Source organism: Lasiodiplodia theobromae (assembly GCF_012971845.1).
Source record: "Lasiodiplodia theobromae strain AM2As chromosome Unknown scaffold_21, whole genome shotgun sequence".
In the NCBI taxonomy this organism is placed as follows: domain Eukaryota; kingdom Fungi; phylum Ascomycota; class Dothideomycetes; order Botryosphaeriales; family Botryosphaeriaceae; genus Lasiodiplodia; species Lasiodiplodia theobromae.
The window spans coordinates 466,520-486,147 of record NW_023336419.1 but is presented as its reverse complement, the minus strand read 5'-3'; the positions used below and the strand labels follow the sequence as shown (position 1 = coordinate 486,147).

Genomic DNA, 19,628 nt, shown 5'->3' with positions numbered 1-19,628 from the left:
TTAGGTTGTAAGCTTAGACGAATTCTTGACGATCGAGATGAACCACCACATACTGTTGTATATGCTCTTTGGTCCATCTTTAATATCAAGGCGTCGGAAACAACGACGATCCCGCATGAAACGGGGGGAGGAGGGTGCAAGACTCTATATAAACGTCCTCATGGCCGTCTTCCAGAAAATCGAGCGTTCTCTAGGCTGCTCTCTCTAAAAATGCTTGCCTGGACCCTCTCGCTCATGACAGAAACCACGGCCGGCTGTGGCTCAGCGCCCTCCCTCTACACTGGCACGCACAGCCTGACTATCAACACCACGCAGCAAGAGCGCACCTACATCCTCCAGCTTCCCGTCGACTACGACGCCAACACGCCGCATGCTCTCTTCTTCGGCTTCCACTGGCTGCACGGCACGCAGGAAGACGTCTACGCCAACAGCTGGTACGGGCTGCACCGCCACCATCTTCGTCGCCCCGCAAGCCATCGACAACGGCTGGCCCAACCCGAACGGCACCGACGTCGCCTTTGTCGACGCCCTGCTCTCGACGCTCTCCTCGACGCTCTGCCTCTCGACGCCCCACGTCTACGCTCTCGGCTTCAGCTACGGCGCCAGCATGTCGCGCGCGCTGGCCTGCGCCCGTCCGCGCACCTTCCGCGCCGTCGCCGCGCTCTCGGCCGGGCCTTCAGCGGGTGTGACTACGTCGGCGACGCCCCCATCGGCTTCCTCGGCCAGCACGGCGTCAACGACACGGTCATCCCCATCGCCTCCGGCCGCGGGATCAGGGACATGTTTGTGCGCAGCAACGGCTGCGGGGTGCCGCCGCAGGAGCCTCCCGCGCCCGAGCCGCTCAGCCTCAGCTGGAACAAGACCGTTTACGACGGCTGCAAGCCCGGCTGTCCCGTCTGGTGGATCGCGCACGGTGGCGGTCATGTCGCGTTGCCGGATGGTGGGGCTGGGGGTTGTCCTTTGCTCCAGCGCAGATTTGGGACTTCTTTTCGCAGTTTAAGTAGTGCGTGAATTGATAATTCGTCATGTCATGGGTGGTTGAAGCTCTTGTCCGGATGCAGATGGATAATTGTTAATTCGACATTCTTGTCCTGACGATAGCTTCAGCTACCCCTGTTCTAACTATTCATCGCTCTCTTCAGACTCATGGCCCAAAGTCTCTTCTAACAATTTGTCCCATAAATCGACGAAATTGTTAACTTCGCCCGTAACTGTACGGGACGCTTCAACAGTATCCTGAACCCTAGAGATAAGCTGGGGTTCCAGCTCATCCCAGGTCTCCTGTTCCTGTTCTTCGAGGTTAGCTGTGTCAGCCTTGAGCTCAGCAATCTTTTGAGGAAGGTTCGCTTCCTCCTCCAGCACCTTTCGATGCAACTCGAGGTTTTGTATATATGGAGTGTGCTTCAAAGTCCATTTAGCAGCACGCTCCCATTGACGGTCAGTAGTTTTCTGGCCACTCCAGTTGTTCGAGCCTGCGGGCTCGTGACTAAAACCACCGCCATCATCGATGTATCCATCACCGATGGCGGTGAACAGTATTTCGGACACTATACAGTCCGTCACGTTTGTGCACCAATAAATGGTGAACGCCTGTAAACCGTAAGTCTTCCCTTTAAAAAGAAACTTACATACTGCATCCACAAGACCCATGATGTAATTTGAGCTCTTGTGCGTCAGGTGGCACTTCGTACGCGTAAAAGCGTCGCCGTACCCGAAATACCGAAGCGGAGCTTCAAGCGGCTTGTCACGGTCCGCCTGTGGTATATTCTGGATTCGTCTCTCTAAAGCATTGCAGAACTCCTCCAAGTTCTGGACTCGATGCTCCTTCACCTTGTATTCATCGAGATCGCAGAGATAGCGTCTCCTACCTTGCTTGGCCGTGTCAGTTGTGAATCTGTTTTTCGCATCCGAGCCAACCATCTGGTCAATCTTGTTGGCCAGTTCCCATTCCCCTTTGTTGGGGTACTTCCGCAGCACTTTGATAACTTGCGTGAGCTCGTTCGCCGAAGGCGAATTTCCGTCCTTATCGACAAGAAGAATGTGGTAAATAGCCGGCGCATCTTTACCGTTGCTCAAGTTCAACCGCTCTTCGTGCGGGCGCAAGATCTTCGCTATGCCATTCCTGTCCTCTATCTTTGCCTTTGCGAGATTCCCGCCCATAATCTCTGCGAGAATAGGCGTGGGAGTCGAGGCGAGAATCGAGACGCAATGCTTGATCCAAGCGGCAGAGTCCATGTTCTTGACCTCTTTCGCCTTGATCCTGCGCAGATCTTGCTCTCGCACGTATTCCGCTAGGAAGTGGAAGCCCTTCTCTAGCTCTTGCTGGAAGGTGTTCGGTGCCGCCGGAGCAGATCCGCCAGAGGCTTGTTTCCGTGTAACAGGTCGGAAGACTGGATAAACATGCTGAGTTTCTGGCTCTGCTACAATCTCGTCCTCCTGCGAGTCCGCCTCATCCTGGCTTATCTCGGACTCTTGCGAATCCGCCTCAGTCTGGTTCATCTCAGACTCCTGGTTGGTCGAATCTGCATCAGATTCTTCCTCTAAAGCTTTGGCCGAACGCGTGTTCTCTTGCTCGCCTTGCGTTGGCTCACTATCGCTGTCGGGAGACGCCTGAGCTTCCGCAAGGTCAACGTCTTCAGACTCTGCTTCGAGGCCACTGGAAGACCCGGTCTGAATCCTTTGCTGGGCAGGTCCAACCTGCCCACCTTGCGCATTTGCGCCTGGTAGCCGTGAGCTTGTGGTAAGGGAGCGCCTAGGGCGGATCGGTATGTCGTCGCTGTCAGAAGACATGGTGATTTAGTTCGCGGTTGTTAGGTGAGGAAGGAAAGTGAGCATGCCCGCTCCTGGAGTAGCAAATGCATCCATCACCCAGCGCACGGGCCACGGTGACGATGGGCGCTCGAGGGTGTAATCTTTCGAGCGGCGGTCCTCTCTCACCCACACTCCAACATCGCATACCGAGCAATCGAAAATGCCAATTCAAAAGAAGATAACGGCATTTGGGGACTATACCCCCGCCGTGGCCTCGTGCCAGGGCATCATGCAGGATTTTGACGACGCCGCCACTGCAGCAGGAGTGCAGGTGACAGCAGTGAGTTGATTGGCGTCCTTGCAGCGCAGAAGGCAGACAAGCTGACTTTGCGCCACAGGTTGCTAAACAGCTGAAAGATGAGCTTGATCAGGAGAGCCGCTCGCAAGAAGAAGCCTCGGACAGGCTGAAGAGCGCGAAGGACATCCAGAGTCACATTCGCGTTGACACAGAGCAGCAGGCGCGACTGCTGGACCGTTTGGCTGACTCGGCTGAAAAACTGACCGGCCGCAAGTTGCAGGTACTGACGGATACGTTCGTCAATATGCAGATCCGGGTGGCTCGCGCCGAAGAGCAGACTCGCGCGACCAAACGAGAGCTCAAGAAGGCCCAGGCTGACCTCGCGGAGGCTCGGCGCGAGCTCAAAGACGCCAGGGACACTGCCAAAGCGGAGGCCAAACAAGAGGCGGAAGCATTGGCAAAGACTCTGGTGAGGAATTCGCTGGACGAATTCACAAAGGTGGCGCATGAGCGCCACACAGAAGCCATTTCTGGAGACAGACAGTGGCTTAAAGAACAGCTGAAGGAGCTGAGAGAGCAGCATCGCCAGACTTTGTCTAAAGTCTCGGCGCTGCAGTTCGAAGTGGACTTGTCTCCTCTTCAGAGGTATATCGGACAGTTCAGTGAGGAGCAACGAACTGTTGCATCCGTACTTGAGACCGTTGAATCACATACCAAGAGATTGGATGAGGTTCCGGGCAAAGTAGATCTTGACAAGCATGAGGAAAGCTTGAAAGCTAAGGTTGACGAGGCCATGGATGGTCTGATGACCAAGGTTTCATCTCTACAAGTGTCGACTGGAGAGTCTCGAGCAGCTCCCGGAATGGCGCGTGGGGGAAGAAGCGACCAAGGGGGGGGTGGATACCCTTGAAGAAGCCCTCAGTGCCCTGGGGCGGACAGTTTTGAAGGAAAATCGAACTTCAAAGGAGATTGACCGGTTGAAGGAGCTTCCAAGCGAGTGGGAGACGGCCTTGAAAAGGCTTAAAACCACCCTCGAGAGAGACGGTATGGAGTTTCCAACGGAGCAAGGCACTCCCGAGGCCGATGCACGTCGTATTTACGAATGTGTACGGCAATTGGGACCTTACTGGGAGTCCAGGAAGGCCTGGATCGACGTTGCATTTAACAACGCCGCGTCGGAAAGTCCTTTGAAGGAATGGGAAGGTCCCCATACCTCAAAGGAATTTAGAGACGTTGACGCGCAACTTCTCGCCCTGTGTAAGGAGCAGGGTGAGAAGCTTGCTGGCGAGCAGACGCAGCAGATCAAGGAACTGAGGGAACGTGAGCAGAAACTACGTTCCACAGTTGAGGAATACTCGGGGTTGATGGAGGCAGTAGAAGCAGCAATTGCAGCTCTAGACAACCAGACCTCGGGTAGCGGCCAGGACTAGATGCTTCTGGCGAGAGAGGCAGTCAGGCGTCCTGACTGCGAAGGTACGCATCGTGCACTTGTGATGGTACATCTAAGTAGTATTATGCAATGGATAGAAGATTTCGATAAAGTCGTGCATGTTTAGATACTCTCTAACTAAGAAACATTAGCATAGGGTCGAGTTCAATGGTGCACGAAATCGATATGAAGATTGATATGAGAATACGAAGCGCACACGTACAGGACCAACACGGCGGGCTACTTTGTGAAATGCGAGCAAAGAAGAAGTGTGTATCCCTTAAGTTCCAGACAAGTCAAGCTTCACGGACCGTGGGGACGGATCAGTCTTATGGGAGAGGAGACATCGCAGCAGCGAAGTGCGGGGTGTGCGAAGAATGCTGCAGTGGTTCAATGCGAGTCAGCATCTGCTGGCGAGTCAAGTCCTCACGAGTCATGCGCATTGCGAGCCCTTTGCTATACCGGATATGGTAGCACTTCCGCCACGCCCGCCAGAACACCGGCCGCGACTTTAATGAAGGTTGTGGGCGCAACGCTCTGCTGCATCACTTCGCAATCCAATGTCCGGCTGAAGGCATTGCCTCTCCAGCACCTACCGCCTACTTAGTAGGGCTGTTTGAGAATGGTTACAAGGAAAGTAGTTCGCAGTGAATGCAGCGATATCAGGGCTCGGTACGCTCACAAGCGAAGCCTCATCACTATTTCCCGTAGCATTCTCTCCAAATGAGAGCCCTAGGGAGTCACACAAGGCGCATCAAGGCAAATAAGATGTGGCCCATCGACGTCTCGTTTAAACCAATAGCCCACCTTGATTTGCCTAGGCTCCAGGCGCACACTGTTGAGCAGACCCCTTAGCGCTCTGCTAAAACCGCTTGTGTGCTATTCCAAAACAAGGAAAGTGCCCCGCCACGTCCTGCCTAACATGGTAGCTGTGGCAGCGCGGTCGACTTAGTGAGAGCCGCGGTGTCAGCGTCACAGTTGCGGCCATCCACAACCAGATCTTTTTGAGTGCCCGGACACTACCATGAGCTTCTTTTGCTCTTCCTTTCTTTCCTCACAAGATTTCTTTCTTTTTAAGCTTGCCTCGCTGCGCTACGCCGCCAGTTCGGCCTCGCTTCACAGGGCAGCACCCGAGTGAGTCGCCAGCTCGTCCAACGCGCAACAAAGTCGTCACGATACCACCGCTCCCTTCTTTTCGCTCGCATATCATTGTCAGCTCAAGCGTGCTCCTAGGATCCTGCTGTCGCAAGCTCAAGTCGTCGCCATCAAGCTGTCCAGCCCAGTAGATCTTATACTCTGCCCCACTCGGCCCGACCATCCTCGGATAGAAGCATATTTGCTAGCAGCGTTCTCAGGCTTCTGTTGTGGTGGTGGAGGATGTGTAGATGGTTGGCTTTTTCTTTCGTTACTTGCGAAGGCAGGCCGGCTGGCCAAGGCTTCGGCCTTCTAGACTGGGTTTGTATAGGCACGGAACACGGGTATAAAAGTGGCTTTCCTTAGATAGCTTACAACAACAATTCACTCTCTTTTGCTTCTGCTTGTTCAGGCCTCATCAGCGCTGTTCCTTGCCTCCTGCCTTCTCATTTCAACGTGTTCACTGCTACGACCGATCATCCTGGGTTCTGCCCAAACGTCCAACCCCTCGTCACTGTGTCGCAGCGTTTCGCCAGCCCGATGCTCACCTCTCCCATATTCCCGTCATGCACCCAGTTATATCAACGCCTCAGAGGTGCTGTTTGGTAATTACCCCATGGATTTTCTGCGCGAATGGACGCTAAACAACAATAGTAAGAGAAAGCAGCTGCCTTTTCAAGGGGGGCAATTACCGATGGGGTCGGAGTTGGGATTTTCGGCGCAAATACGGGTCACTTTTGGTAATTGCCCCAAATTGAATTAAGTGCATTACGGCGCGAGATCTCTACTAGCATTTAGTTGTTCCTTTCTCTTCGTGGTACTTCTTGTTGTCTCTACACCTAAAGAACTCATCTTTCTCTAGAGTTTTAATGTACTTTATGACGACTAGAATAAGGGATTTGAAACGCACCGCCTTACGCGTAACTGCTGCGTTGTCTTCTGATCAGCTGCATAATAATCTTGTTGGCTAGCTTGGCTCGCGTCGCCCAAACGTACGTCCTACTCGAAGTACTACTTGTAGCGCTTTTGGCCCTTTGTTAACTCATCCAACGCGGTTGAATTAAGAGTGCTCTTTCGGGATCTTGCACTGCTGCTATTCCACGTCCAAAATGGGTCCTCGAAGACAGTTCTAAGAAAACAGCTTAGAGATCTGTCGATCGTCGGGATCGGGATACTTGCGGAAGCATATCGACTTCTAGCGCTGCAAAGGTAGTTCTTATTAGTGTAGATTCGAGTATGAAGGTGACAACAGTTGCTTCAAATTGTGTTCTCGTAGGGGAAAAATGAATTTTCGTTGCTGGGGCATCGTCGAGTGGCTCCCCTGCAAGCGCCGGGTGACTTCATAAGAAAGAAGTTTTTTTCTCTGCTGATAGGAATTCCAGGTTCTCTGATACCTCTTCGCACGGTCGGTTCGGTACGCTTGAGAGAGCTTTGTCTTCAAAATCGTAGCAACTCTATGTAAACGCAACACATCTGGCACTAAAGGCTTGTACCTGGCGTCTCTTGGTAGTGCTTTACCCTCCCTGCTTGGTCTCTTTGATTGGTCGACTCTTCGACAAGCGGGTCATCCCTTCCCAAGGGGGGACGCTACCGAGGATAGTCTTGTACTGGTTGTCCCCCACCTGGTTGATTCGAACACCTAGAAGCCTATATATGAAGCTACACTTTGCAATACTGATCCTCGTGAGCGACAAAATAAGCGATCCATTTGCTTGGGGCGGTCGCCATTTTGATTTTTGGGGTAATTACTAAAAACGACCCGTATTTATATCGAAATCACCAAATCCGACCCTCCAGCCCAAAAGCGACCCCTCTGCTAAAATCCACCATATTTAACGCGTCGTAAAAGTTCAACAATACTAGAATTCTTATTTCTTTTCTATTATAATGATAATAGCTAAGCCTAAAGATATCTACTATAGTAAAAAATAGAGATTCTAATAAGAGAGTGTTGACTTATATAAGTAGACGGGTCGCTTTAGGTCGCTTTTAGGCTGAAGGGTCGGATTTGGTGATTTCGCGACAAATACGGGTCGCTTTTGGTAATTGCCCCTTGATTTTTTTTTTTGCACAAAATCTTATCGCGATACGGGCTGTTAGAACCGCCATCTTACCACCTTAAAGCACCAAGGGAGCGGGAAGCTGTCGCAGCGTCGGCGATGAGAGGTGTACTGGAAGAGATGAAAATTTGTCGGCGCTCGGAGAGGGTCGGTTGAACAGCGATTCTGTCGGCGCAGTCGAGAGAAGAAGACGTCGCGGAAGCTTAGGAGGCGGGTCCCTGGCGTGGTTGTAGGCGCTTTGAGGTAGGGCGAGTTGGGGGCAGCGGGCGGGTGGTAAGAGTCACGGTCACGACCATCGCTCGCTCACGGACCACGGTGTTGAACAGACCTCTTGGCGCGCTGCCACGCTAGTCCAAACCAAGAAAAGCGCCTCCGCGTCCTGCCTAGTATGGCAGCGGCCGTCTTCCATGAGGACCGCGAGCTCACCGTCACGGATGCGGCCATCCACCACCAGATTTTTTAAGCGCATGTTTGCTCTCATGAGCTTCTTCTGTGCTTGTTCTTGTCCCTCCCAAGGGTTTTCTTCTTTTGAGGCTTGCCTTGTCGCGCTACGCCGCCCGATTGCATCACTACGCCGCCGGCCGGCCTCACTTCCTAGGGCAATGCTCGAGTGAAATTGCCGCTTCTTCTAACATTGGAAAAGGGATCAGCGGGGCTTTTTCTTCATTTCTGAGTATATTTCTCAGTCTCCAGAGGCGTTGTGAAGTGCGAGTGGCCCAAAATCTCACTCACTATGCCCACGGCTCACCCGAATTGAGGCCAACCTCACCCACGACCTCATTTGGTGACTGCCATCACAGCTCTGGCGCTTCATGAAGTATGTACCTTGCCTCTTAGGCAGTTTGCGCCCAAGCTCACACCTGAGCGTGGTAGTGCGCACCATGGAGCCCACTCGGCTCTCCCGCTCGCCTCGCATATCTCTCTCATCAGCCTCAATGACAGTCTCCGCCTCCCAGGGCATCCGGCAGCTTAATGGTCGCCATCACCTCTCACTTGCCGCAGCAGTACACTTGCCCAACCCCAGTCTCGCAGCACCTCACCCGTCTAAGGCTCATATTCCCGTCATGAACCGAGTTTATCGTCTTAGCGCCTTTACTGAGATAAGAGACATCCCTCAGGTTGGACACTCTTTGACGGGATTCAGTGCCACTCGCCGTCTCTATAATGCTCGCTTAATATTCTCCCAGGCGGGACAGTCTTCTAGGGTATCGAGACGTCATCACTCCCTCATGACGAGCAGCACCTTCTCTCACATCCTAGGCTTACACCGATACTGATGAAACCCCTACGAGAGATACTTAAGACCTCCGCGCAGGAAATACGGAGTACGCCTACAACAGGAACAGGCCCTTACATCTTCGCTATTACCTTGCGTGAAGTCATCCGCGAAAACCAGACAACGCAGGTTGACCGAAAGACTATCCTTCGAGTGAAGACTTGGATGAAGACAAACAATAAAGAGTGTGTTACAGACACACGCAGCTAGTCACTTCTTGAGCTTTCCAGCATACAATTAGTGCAACACCAATGTCTCGCACATCGGAATCCAACAGTTTCCCTCCAACACTCTGGCAATCGGACGACAACGCCGGGAAAAGACTACATAAAGTACTCGGGGATCTTTCGTACGCCGCCATCTCATTTAGCCGTGTGGGGATAACTGTCTGCTGTGATAGCATCAGAACTCCGAACGACCCACCAAATGGCAGTAGCTGTGTTACCCAACATGTTGCGCCTTACAGGAATTCTCAAAGCGATAGAGCATGAGTCTCGCGTACACGTTAACTACAAACAACCTGCCAGCGGCTACTCAAGAGTTCGTGCAAGCAGTATGCAACGAGCCCTTCTCGCGCTTGCTTAACAGATACGCATCCCTTCCAGTACGACAGAGACTGAATTAAATGCCAATATTGGGCTGCGTTCTCTCAACGCTCGAAGTTATCCAACAACGAGGAGCTCCCATGGTTGAGAATAAAAGCATGCTTTAACGGCTTGTTGGTTCACCGTCTCACATGTACTAGGCTCCTCAACCCATTGAATGGAGTTGTTTGCACAGAGAGAGAACCAGGAATACTTCACGGAAAGCAACAGCTCCAGTACCCATGACGGCAAGCAGTTCATAGCAAATGGATCACGATGCCGGAAGCAGAACATCTAATGGACAATGATGAGGATCAGATATTTGAAAGACCAAATCCGCCATGGATGCTGTCTCAGCAGAATCCACCAGGATTCGTGTCGCTCAGCAGCATCCAGAAGTAAGGGAAGCATCAATCTACTTTCACAAGAATGAAACGCTTCGAACGCCTCGTGACTTGGTGGCTTCGAACGGAATGGTCAAACCTTGATACAGCGGTGCAGAAGGGCGTCACGCAAGTCACCACCGCCAGTTTAAACATACTTTATCCACCTAAGGACGACTCTACTGATTGAAAACTGCCTATGAGCTCGTATAAGAGTCAAATGTCGGAAGCCTTATTTGATTACAAGTGGCGGAATCCACTCGGGGGCAATTACGAAAAGCGACCCATATTTACAGCGTAAACCCCAACTGCGACCCCGCTGCCCAAAAGCTATCCTCTGTGTACGAAGCTCATGCGGCCTACGCGCCACCAGCATAAAAATACGCACATTTGAAAGGGTCGCAATTGTCTTTACCCCAAGGCTGTCGAATCATCCGCGAGTCGCAGGGCGAGTGATTGCCCGGCAAAGGTCGCTGATGCAGTTTTTACTGCCAGCCTCACTTTACCTCGATAACGACACATTCAGCTGCTCTAAGCTGTCGACGACTTTCCGGTCATGTCTCTCTCAGCCATTCGCCTTTCTCCGCGTCCACCACAACTCTACTACACCTCCGCCACACCTCTGACACCGATTTTGCCTCAACTACATGCCCTCGGCCAACAGCCTTCACTACGACTTCAACTTAGCAGAATCCCTGCGTCCGCCGCGCCTCCATAATGCCAGAAATACCTGCAGTGTCCATGCTTCTCTCCGCCAACGCCCTCTCTCTTCTCGGCCTTATCTCTTTCTCTTCAAGCCGCGACAATGATATCTGTGCGTCTCCAGGATGTTCCTGCGCCTTGCCGACGATCCGCGCCCTCCGTGCATGACTGTTTCGCACCGTAGCGATAACAGCTCCGCCGCAGCTCTGTATTAACCACAACTCCGCCCCGACTCCGTTCCCTCGGCCGGAAGGCTTCACTAGAGCTTCTACTACATGTCCTAAGGGACTTTCTTTAACGGTATCCCCACTACCGTATACCTCAGCACCGCATCAAGCCCACAACGTCAACACCTTTCCCTCCTCCCTGCTAATGTCTCCCAGTTTCTGGGCCTCATTCTACTTTCGGATCGTTGTCTTTCCGAGGACAATACCCCTTACCGCACCCCAGTCCCTCATTTATCGGCCAATGTCGCCCAGCAGTGTCTTTTCCAAGATTCCCTCTAGACCAGCAACACCTCGGTCACGACTTCTCTACATCCCGCAGACTACTACAGAGCACTGAGAGCATTGCTAGGCCAATAGATCCTCGGCCATAATTTACTCTACGCTATATCGGTAACGCTTGCTGCCGCTCTTAGTGGCTCCTGGTATTCCCTTCGGATCGTGCTTCCGCTTTTCACGTCTTCATCGAGCTTGGTCTTCTGGGTCTTCTGAACCGGGCCGGCCCATGCCTTTGGAACTTGCAGCTTCGCGATTTTCTTGCCTCCTTGCTTCAGCACTCAGTTCCGTTGCTTTGGCCGCATCAGGTTGGTGTTATTGGATTCCATCGCTCGGAATTGTTCCCCGAGGGTATCGCGAATCTTGGTTCATCCTGGCCATCTCTTTTCGGAGTTTCCTTGCGGCCGCCGAATCCGGGAGCTCTTCCAGAATTTCCTCCATTAGCGCAAGTCTCCCGTTTATTACAGAGCATTAAGAAGACGGTATTCGATGATATGGACGCCGAGATCGCGAAACAGCAGGTGTCGGTGACAAGTTCCCACCTCTCGTCTTCAAGCTGCATCGCGAACACCTTCGCCACGGCCGGCAGCATAGCAAGACATCCTCACTCTCTCACTCGTCCAGCAGAGTCCGCTGAGTCCACACCGCGTCCCTATCTACGCCGTACGAGCAACGCCTGCTTTAGGTCTCGGGGCTTCCTCGAATGAAAGCTTTACCGTACCTTGACTGTGACTTCCTTACATTTCGCAGACCTCCACGCTGCCGGCAACATTTCTGCTACAGCTCTGTCTCTGAAACCCATTACCTGCTCTCCTCAATTGCACTAGTATTGGGTGCTCAATCGATCCCCTTTACAGCACTCGAACTGACCGCGCGCGAAGAACATAACAACACGGATGACAGCTTTGTCTGACAATGGCAGCTGAGATGTCCAGAGCAATCAACCCTGATCACACGAAGGAGCAAGAGCAGTACGACGGAGATGGATATTGATAGAGAGGAGGAGCAGCAGCAATCCGAAGATCAGCAGCGCCCCGGAGAGCAGCAGCATCCCGAGGAGCAACAGCAGCCCAGCAGGAAGAGCTCGACTGAGCTTGCACATGTATGGGAATCCTGGTCCGCGCCGGGCTCCGGAATCCGAGCCACACAGCATCCGGGTCTTGAAGTCGTCTCCGAGCATGCGCGTGTGGGAGATCGAGCAAGCTTCACGTGAGGGCGTTGAAGAAGAGCTGCCGCGGTCATGACGGAGGTACTCGTTGGGTGTTACCAAACGCGACCCCCAATCGTGTTGAAAAGCCCAAATCATACCCTTCTATACACACGCGACCCAAACACGACCCAGCCGACCTAGGAGGTACTCGTCTAAGCATAAACTCAAACATGCGATCTGTTATTTGATTAGACGTGACCTAAAAGGCAGCGAAATGGCGCACGGCTGAGAAGGTCGAGTTTAGGTCGTGTGTCGAAAGAAAGGTTGGATTTAGGTCGTTTGGTGTTGATCGTCGCTTTCGCTAAAGAGAGCATCAGAAACAGGAAGACTCTAGCCGTCAAGGGCACCAGGCAAGCCCTAGCCGCGGCAATCGTTCTCGCCGCAGTTCGACCCAGGCCAAAGGACCTTCCATCCCACTCCTCGGAAAGGGACACGCGAAGTTCGAGGGCCTCAACCGAATTTCGGGATCAGGTGCCGTACCCCCTCGAATGGATAATCGAAGGAAACGGCAGGGACCCAGTACGTGCCGCAGCCCGAGAGATTAAGGAGTCGGACTTGGGTCGTGTGTCGGCAAAAAAAAAAGTCGGGATTGGGTCGTCCGTCAAAAAAGAAGGTTGGGTTTGGGTCATTTGTCAGGAAACGGGTAGAGTTTAGGTCGTTTGTTAAAAGAAGAGGTCGCGTCTAGGTTATTCGTTGAAAAAGAAGGTCGGGTTTGGGTCGTCTGTTAAAAAAGAAGGTCGCTTTTAGGTCGTCTGTTCAGAAAGAAGGTCGTATTTGGGTCATCTGTCGAAAAAGAAGGTTGACTTCGGGTCGCTCGTGAGCAAGAAAGGACTTTGGGCCGTGTCGGAAAGGTCGGTTTTGGGTCGCTTGTAAGCAAGAAAGCGCACAAGTCCAAGGCGGTATGGCGTCTCACGCGTCTCTCTTCAAGCTGACTGATGGCGGTATCTTACGCTTCCGTCTCTGCTGATACACGATGGCGACGTTTACGCATCGCCATGCGCTCGACAGAAGTCAGCGACCTAGGCTACGTACCCAAAGCTCTTGGATTCTCCCACTGCAGTGGTGCGCTCCCAGTGAGAATTGGACTTTTCTTACCCTCGTCTCTCCTCGTTTCGAATGCGATCCGCTCGCACTCGGAGCGAAACCCTCATTGGAGAGAAGAGCGTACGAGGTAACCAGCGATTGTTACGATTGGACGCTGGCTTCGTGGAAAGCGCTCGCCATCCGAAGAAAGAGACAGTGAATGGAACCGCGAGTGGGGAAATGTAAAGAAGCACACTCAAAGCGACTGTACGAGAACGGTGAATGGGCCAGTCGACGAAGCATACAAGCATTTGTGTCTTATCAACAAGCGGTCCGCGACTTGGTCGGAGGACAATGGCTGCAAACATTCAAGAGCTTACTCAATTGCCCACATTTTCAAGAAATGTTTTCCGAGTTACCCAGGTTCTACCCAACTACCCACTGCATTTATTACTGGATTACCCACATGGGTAATTGGGTAAGGACATGGGCAACTCGGAAAACATTTCTTAGCAATGTGGGCAATCGAGTAATTTACCAGCCATCTCGTTTCTTAGCCAAGTCGAGACTGCGAGATTGTGAAGCGCTCGGTCGGCTTCTCGTGGCTGTGGTTAGCTGAAGTCGGTGCAGTACATCCGCTCTACAGTTTCTCATCTTTGTGCTCTGCCTATCGCGGTCTCCATATTTCTCTCTCCCACCCATCAACCACGAATCAAACCAACAAGTCCTCAGGCACCGACGACTCATCAGATCGCCCGGAACTGCGCTTGACATTCATTCTATCGTCTTCATCGATTTGGTTCCATCGTCTCTGCCAACATAGCGCGACATTCATCCGTAAAGGCCGTAGGCACTGCCGCGAGGAATCGACAAGGCTTGCTCCGAATAACGAAAGCAAAGATCTAAGCAGCGGTGTTGTCTGCGTGCTTCGAGGACTATGGAGGGCGTATATGGCAATGCTGTTTAGACGAAGAGCATAAAAGGTCATCGAGCCCATGTGAGATGGCGACAGGAAGCGCCGTCGACTTGCTAAGAGGATAGCGAAGTACATACCTGGCACTAAGAAAGCGCCATGACGAAAACGAACCATATAGGATGCTATGAAGGTGTTGGAATTGGCGCACATTCTCGTTGTCGCTGCGTTCTACGCGCCACGCAGCTCTTGCGCGTGTAGTCCATTACAAGCGACGGCCCTTAACGTCGCTTTTTTGTTTACAACGTCGAGACACTGCGGGGCATCGAACCAACCACGGCTACGTAGCATGACGAGCGACCGGTAGAATCAGGTAAGAAAAACACGAGACAACAGCGAAAAAGCCCCCCAATCACGTTGTCTTTGTTTTCTTGTAGACGAATGCGACGGTAGATGTGGACGAACAAGCGAAGCTGAAGAGACATGTAACGAGTGTAGGGCGTTGGCTATAGTCGCTTCAACGAGCGCAAAGTAGAGAAAGATAGACGTAAAGATGTAGAGAATACAGTGTCAGCAGTAGAAGACGGCTCGCAAAGTACGTCTCGTATAGACTGGCTGGGCAGAGACGGCGGCAGTGCAAATGCGAGCACGGTAGGTGGGCAAGTAACGTTTCCCTTAGCAGATACCGCGATGCTGCGATGCTGCGATGCTGGAGCAAGTAGTTGTACGCAAGAACAGCAAGCCAACCACGTGTTCTTCCTCGAGCTGGAACTGTGGCTTGCCCGTTACGAAGCCGCTATAGCTTTTACGTACCGCCTCGCGGCGCATGATGCTGTCAATCCAGCTCTGAAGATGGACGTAGGGCAGGCCGTACGGTTGGTGCAAGAAGCTCGATGCTGATGTCAAGCAAGTATAGACAAGTGAAGGACGGTGGCGAGACGAGGAAGACAGCCGGAAAGCGCAGACAGAGGGCAATGCACAGCGGGTTTGCGGCGAATGCAGCGAGAGACAATATGCGACACACAGCCGAATAGAGCTTAACCTTAATCCTATTTTCTTGCAGACAGGTGCGTTAAGAATGCAGAGCCCCGCTGAGTGAAAGCGACGTAGAGAAGGTAGGTGACGAGCGTGGCAGTTACTTCGACGACGAGTGCAAAGCGAGAAGGATTGCGCTAGAGATTGCAGTGCGAAGCGTCAACTGTACTAGGACAGCTTAGACCAACCAAATACGACGGTGTCAGCTCGCAGGTGAAACGCGTGAGGTAATACGATGCCAGTGGCTTGATTCCCAGTGTGTACCGTGGCGCTCAACGAGGGCGTAGCTGCAGCAAACGACAGTGCGACAGAAACGGATAACAGCAGAAAGCAGACGAAGCAGCGGGCAGCAGGCAGCAGGGGCAACAGACGACAGCAACAGCAAACGACATAAGCAGAAACCGGCGACCGACAGCAGCGAAGCTACTCAGCTGCCTAGCCGCTATACGGTTGGCTGTGCTGCAGATCGCCCGCAACGCAAGGATGCGCGGCGCCGGTGAATTACTACGCGCCGACAACACTCTCGCCGATGGATGTCGTAGAGCAAGTCGGCTCGTCATGCCTGCTTCCCCGCGACCACGGCGGAACAATCGTGATGCGTGTCGGTGTGCGGTTGACGCGTCGACATCAGCGAATGAAGACATAGCAGAATGACAGCAGCGACACCAGTAGGGACCTTGCTAATAGCACTCTTTGTCGTCAACATCAGCGACAGCAGCCTGTGCGCTATACACTCCAATCGCTGTAGCTCGCCCTCGACGTAAGGGTGCGAAGCCCCGACGAATTCCTACGTACCGAAGAGACCCTGGCCGATGAGTGTCGCGGGGAAGCAGGCGTGTCGAGTTGGCTTTCTCCGTGACACGTGTCGATGGTGGCGCTCGCTCAGCGATGCAGCTGACGCGACAGCAGCGATACCAGCAATACGGAGGCCGGCCTGAACACACCAACAGTGCTAGGCAGGCAACATGACACTGTGGGCTCGCGGCAAATGCAGCCAGAGACACCAACGAAACCGACAACTAACAGCAGCGAACAGCGACAGCAGCCCACGCGCTCGTACGCTGCTGCTGCTCTGCCTGCACTGCAGCCCACCCGCGACGCAAGGATGCGCAGCACCGATAGGTGTCGCGGGGTCGAGGGACCAAACGTGATGCGCGTCGCTCAGCGGTGCAGCAGCCAGCGACCGATGATAGCAGTGAACGAAGACAGTAGCAGAATGATATCAGCGACACCAGCAACAGCAGAAAACGACACTAGCAAATGTAGAGGTCGGCCTGAACAGACGGCGCTGGGCAGGCAGCATGGCACTGTGCGCTCGCGGTAAATGCAGCTAGAGACCCACTCCATCCTAGTTTCACATCAACGCAGGGTTGAAACTCAGGAGAAAATGTGCAGCAGATTGGGTGGAACTCAGTAAAAAGTCAACCCTGTCGACGCCAACTTGTCTAGGACTAGTGGCTTGGCATCCCATTGAGGAAGGTGCGACCCAATCAGCGACAGAGCGATGTGGACAACAGCCTACGCGATGCGAGCGATGAGATCTTACTCTCTACTATATAGCACAGCTATCTAGCTTACATACCAACTCCAGGTGGCGACGTGTGCACACTGCCTGTCCATCTGGCAATGTCGACCAAGTGCCGCCGCTCTCCCGCTGCCGTCGTCGGTCAGCATCGCCCATTGACAGCACCGTAGTCGCCGCCAACATGAGGCACTAGTAAGGCATCACGACGCGCACTCGCTTGGCGATGCGGGTGCTGGTATCACGGCGAACAACCTATCTGCGAATCTCTAGACTTCGATGCCTCCCCACCAAATAGAATAGACAGTCGATGGCTAGTGGGACGCCAAACCGTACTGAACGACCCAAACCCAACCTCTTTCCGTGACGAACGACCTGAACTCAACCTCTTCCGTGAAGAACGACCTGAATGCAACCTATTTCTATGACGAACGACCCAAACTCAACCTCGTCCGTGACGAATGGCCCAAACCCAACCCTTTCGTGCCGGGCCTCGTCGCCTGCACCGGCCGGCCAAGCAGCGCAGCCCTCAGCGGTCGCCGTTGTGGCGAAGCTCGCTCCCAGATCGATTTCCTGCGAGCTGTGTGCTGCAATGTGAGACATGCGCTTCTCCTCCATCGCATCGTGTACTGCATGCCATGAAGCTCCGCTGCGTTGAACACGCTGGAAACTGCTTCGCACGCCCGGGAATCAAGCCGACACACCTAAGCCGCCGCTGCATCGTGCTGCAGGATGGGTTGAAGCCCTGCTGCATCCAAACACTGGGCACACGATCAAGCTCGCCTTGCACGGTCCAAAGCCCAGCAGCGTAGGGGACCGTCGGCGACTGATTCAAGCCTGGGCCGCCGTCCAATGCGTGCTGCTGCGTTCGTTCAAGCACTCCAACGCCGGGTATGCACACCATCCCCTTCGCCTTGCTCCAGAACCCAGCAGCAGCACGGCGAGCTGCCTTCAAGTCGCAACACACCCCAACGTCAGGCACACCATCAACTTCGGCTTGCCCGCTCCAGAACCCAGTGGCAGTACGGCGAACTATCGGCGATCAATTCAAGCCTGAGCTGCCGTGCATGCGTCGGCACTCCAACGCCATCCACTCTGCCTTGCAGGTCCCGAGACGAGAGGAGCACGGCGGACCGCTGGCCATTGATTCGAGCCTGACCGCTACCGCGCACCCAGCATGTCGTCGCCTGCCGCGGGTCGATGCTGAACGCACAAGCTGCAAGCCGCAAGCACATCCACCCAAAGCGCTCTCCTGCACGCAAAGGCCATTGGCTGCTACTTAGAGATCTCTGCTGCAAGTGTCGCGTTTCCCACGGGTCGCAACACCAACACGCCACCGCCATCAACCTGCGACGATCAGGGCGGCAAGCTGCGAATCGGAGGCTCTCCACATGAACCCTGATCAGGAAGTTGCCTGATCCAGACCACAGCAACCACCGACGACGCCAAGGTGGGCAGCTCGATGCCGCTGGCGAGACGCGCGGCTGGAACTGACCGGGAAGTGCTGGCAGACGCCTCACATGCAGCGGCTGGAGTCCACACCGCTGAGGTATACTGTTCAGCGTATAGGTGGAGTCGATGCGCTACCACGTAGTCAGGACAGCCACGAGAGACTCGTAGAGCAGGGAACCCAGATTGAGCTGTCACCAAAGCACAGCGGACTTCAACGCAGACCAGTGTGCAGCCTTGGTCTTCGACCTGCTCGTAAGAGCCCACCATGAACCCCGCTCGGCTCGACAGGTGTGGCGCATCAGCCCATTTGAGATGGCCAAGACAATGCTCGACTGCAGCGTATCAATAGAGCTCTGCGCTTCCCAGCCACCCGGAGTGGGGCGCGACAACATGAGTTCGATTGCACAATCTCGCCGAAGCAGATGATGCCAGTCTCACGAGAGGTAGGCCTGCAGTCGAAGCGGGTCCTGCGGGCTGGAACCGCGGCTGTGACGCGAGCACTATCAACCGCGGCTCGCAGGCCAGCTTGAGACAAGACCGCTTCCAGCGAGAGAGTATCAGTGAGGACGGGCGAGCGCGGTTGAAGTGATCCCAAAGCGACATCGTGGCTCGTGCGGCGCTAAAAGGGGCGATCGCGAGGCCTGCGTTGTCTCGAACGTACACCACAGCATGAAACACTCCACTCTTTCTCATGCGAGCCGTGAGGGGTGGCAGTCCGGTCCTCAGACGACGTCTCAGACGACCTCAGACGCCCAAAACGCAACTTCGGCTGAGACTCGGACCATCTGACAGACCATACTGCACAACACCATAGAGATGCCCAATATGGCGCCACGGGGAGCTGCGTGTATAAGAGAGCGGGGAGCCATCCAACGGCAACAACCACAGCTCCAAGCTTCATCCACTCAAGCCTCATCCACTCAAGCCTCATCATACAAGTGCCGGTCACTTTGTCACGTTACCACATAATCCACCTCACAACAACCTCATGAAAATGTGCTACCGCTGCGCCACCACCGTCTCCAAGGCCTGCCAGGCAGTCCGGCCGACGCTCCAGGCAGCACCACGACAGCAGGCGCGCCTCATCCACAACACCTCATTCAGACCGTACAAGGGCACTCCGATGACCGTGGCGCAAGCGGCGCAGCACAACAAGGCCGGGATGGCGGGAGTGGGCGCCGTGACGGGAGCGCTGTTGGTTGCGACCGGGACAGCAAAGTTGATGAAGCAGGTCGAGGAGAACAGCATGACGGGGGGCAGGGACAGGAACGGAGTCAAGGCGTACCTGGCAAGGAAGAACGGGCAACTTGTTTGATCTCGGGCTGGAACCTGATAGAAAAATCGAATTTCTTAATG

The 19,628-nt window shown here is 53.9% G+C and overlaps 4 protein-coding genes across 4 annotated transcripts; 3 read left to right on the top strand and 1 right to left on the bottom strand.

Annotated features, from left to right (window-relative positions):
* Positions 1-210: 210 nt before the first annotated feature.
* Positions 211-1,011, top strand: LTHEOB_7180 (Fungal cellulose binding domain-containing protein; the record flags this gene model as incomplete). The annotated part of the gene is made up of 1 exon (XM_035516518.1): positions 211-1,011. One exon carries the CDS (start codon positions 211-213, stop codon positions 1,009-1,011), a length of 801 nt encoding a protein of 266 aa, XP_035371627.1.
* Positions 1,012-1,122: 111 nt separating this feature from the next.
* LTHEOB_7179 (uncharacterized protein) lies at positions 1,123-2,790 on the bottom strand (the record flags this gene model as incomplete). The annotated part of the gene is made up of 2 exons (XM_035516516.1): positions 1,123-1,547; positions 1,629-2,790. 2 exons carry the CDS (start codon positions 2,788-2,790, stop codon positions 1,123-1,125), a joined length of 1,587 nt encoding a protein of 528 aa, XP_035371626.1.
* A 181-nt stretch (positions 2,791-2,971) lies between these two features.
* On the top strand, positions 2,972-4,479 carry LTHEOB_7178 (Myb-like protein x-like; the record flags this gene model as incomplete). Its single annotated transcript, XM_035516515.1, has 3 exons — positions 2,972-3,091; positions 3,150-3,694; positions 3,864-4,479. 3 exons carry the CDS (start codon positions 2,972-2,974, stop codon positions 4,477-4,479), a joined length of 1,281 nt encoding a protein of 426 aa, XP_035371625.1.
* A 14,787-nt stretch (positions 4,480-19,266) lies between these two features.
* Positions 19,267-19,587, top strand: LTHEOB_7177 (uncharacterized protein; the record flags this gene model as incomplete). The annotated part of the gene is made up of 1 exon (XM_035516514.1): positions 19,267-19,587. The coding sequence occupies one exon, from the start codon at positions 19,267-19,269 to the stop codon at positions 19,585-19,587; it is 321 nt and encodes a 106-aa protein (XP_035371624.1).
* Positions 19,588-19,628: the final 41 nt, after the last annotated feature.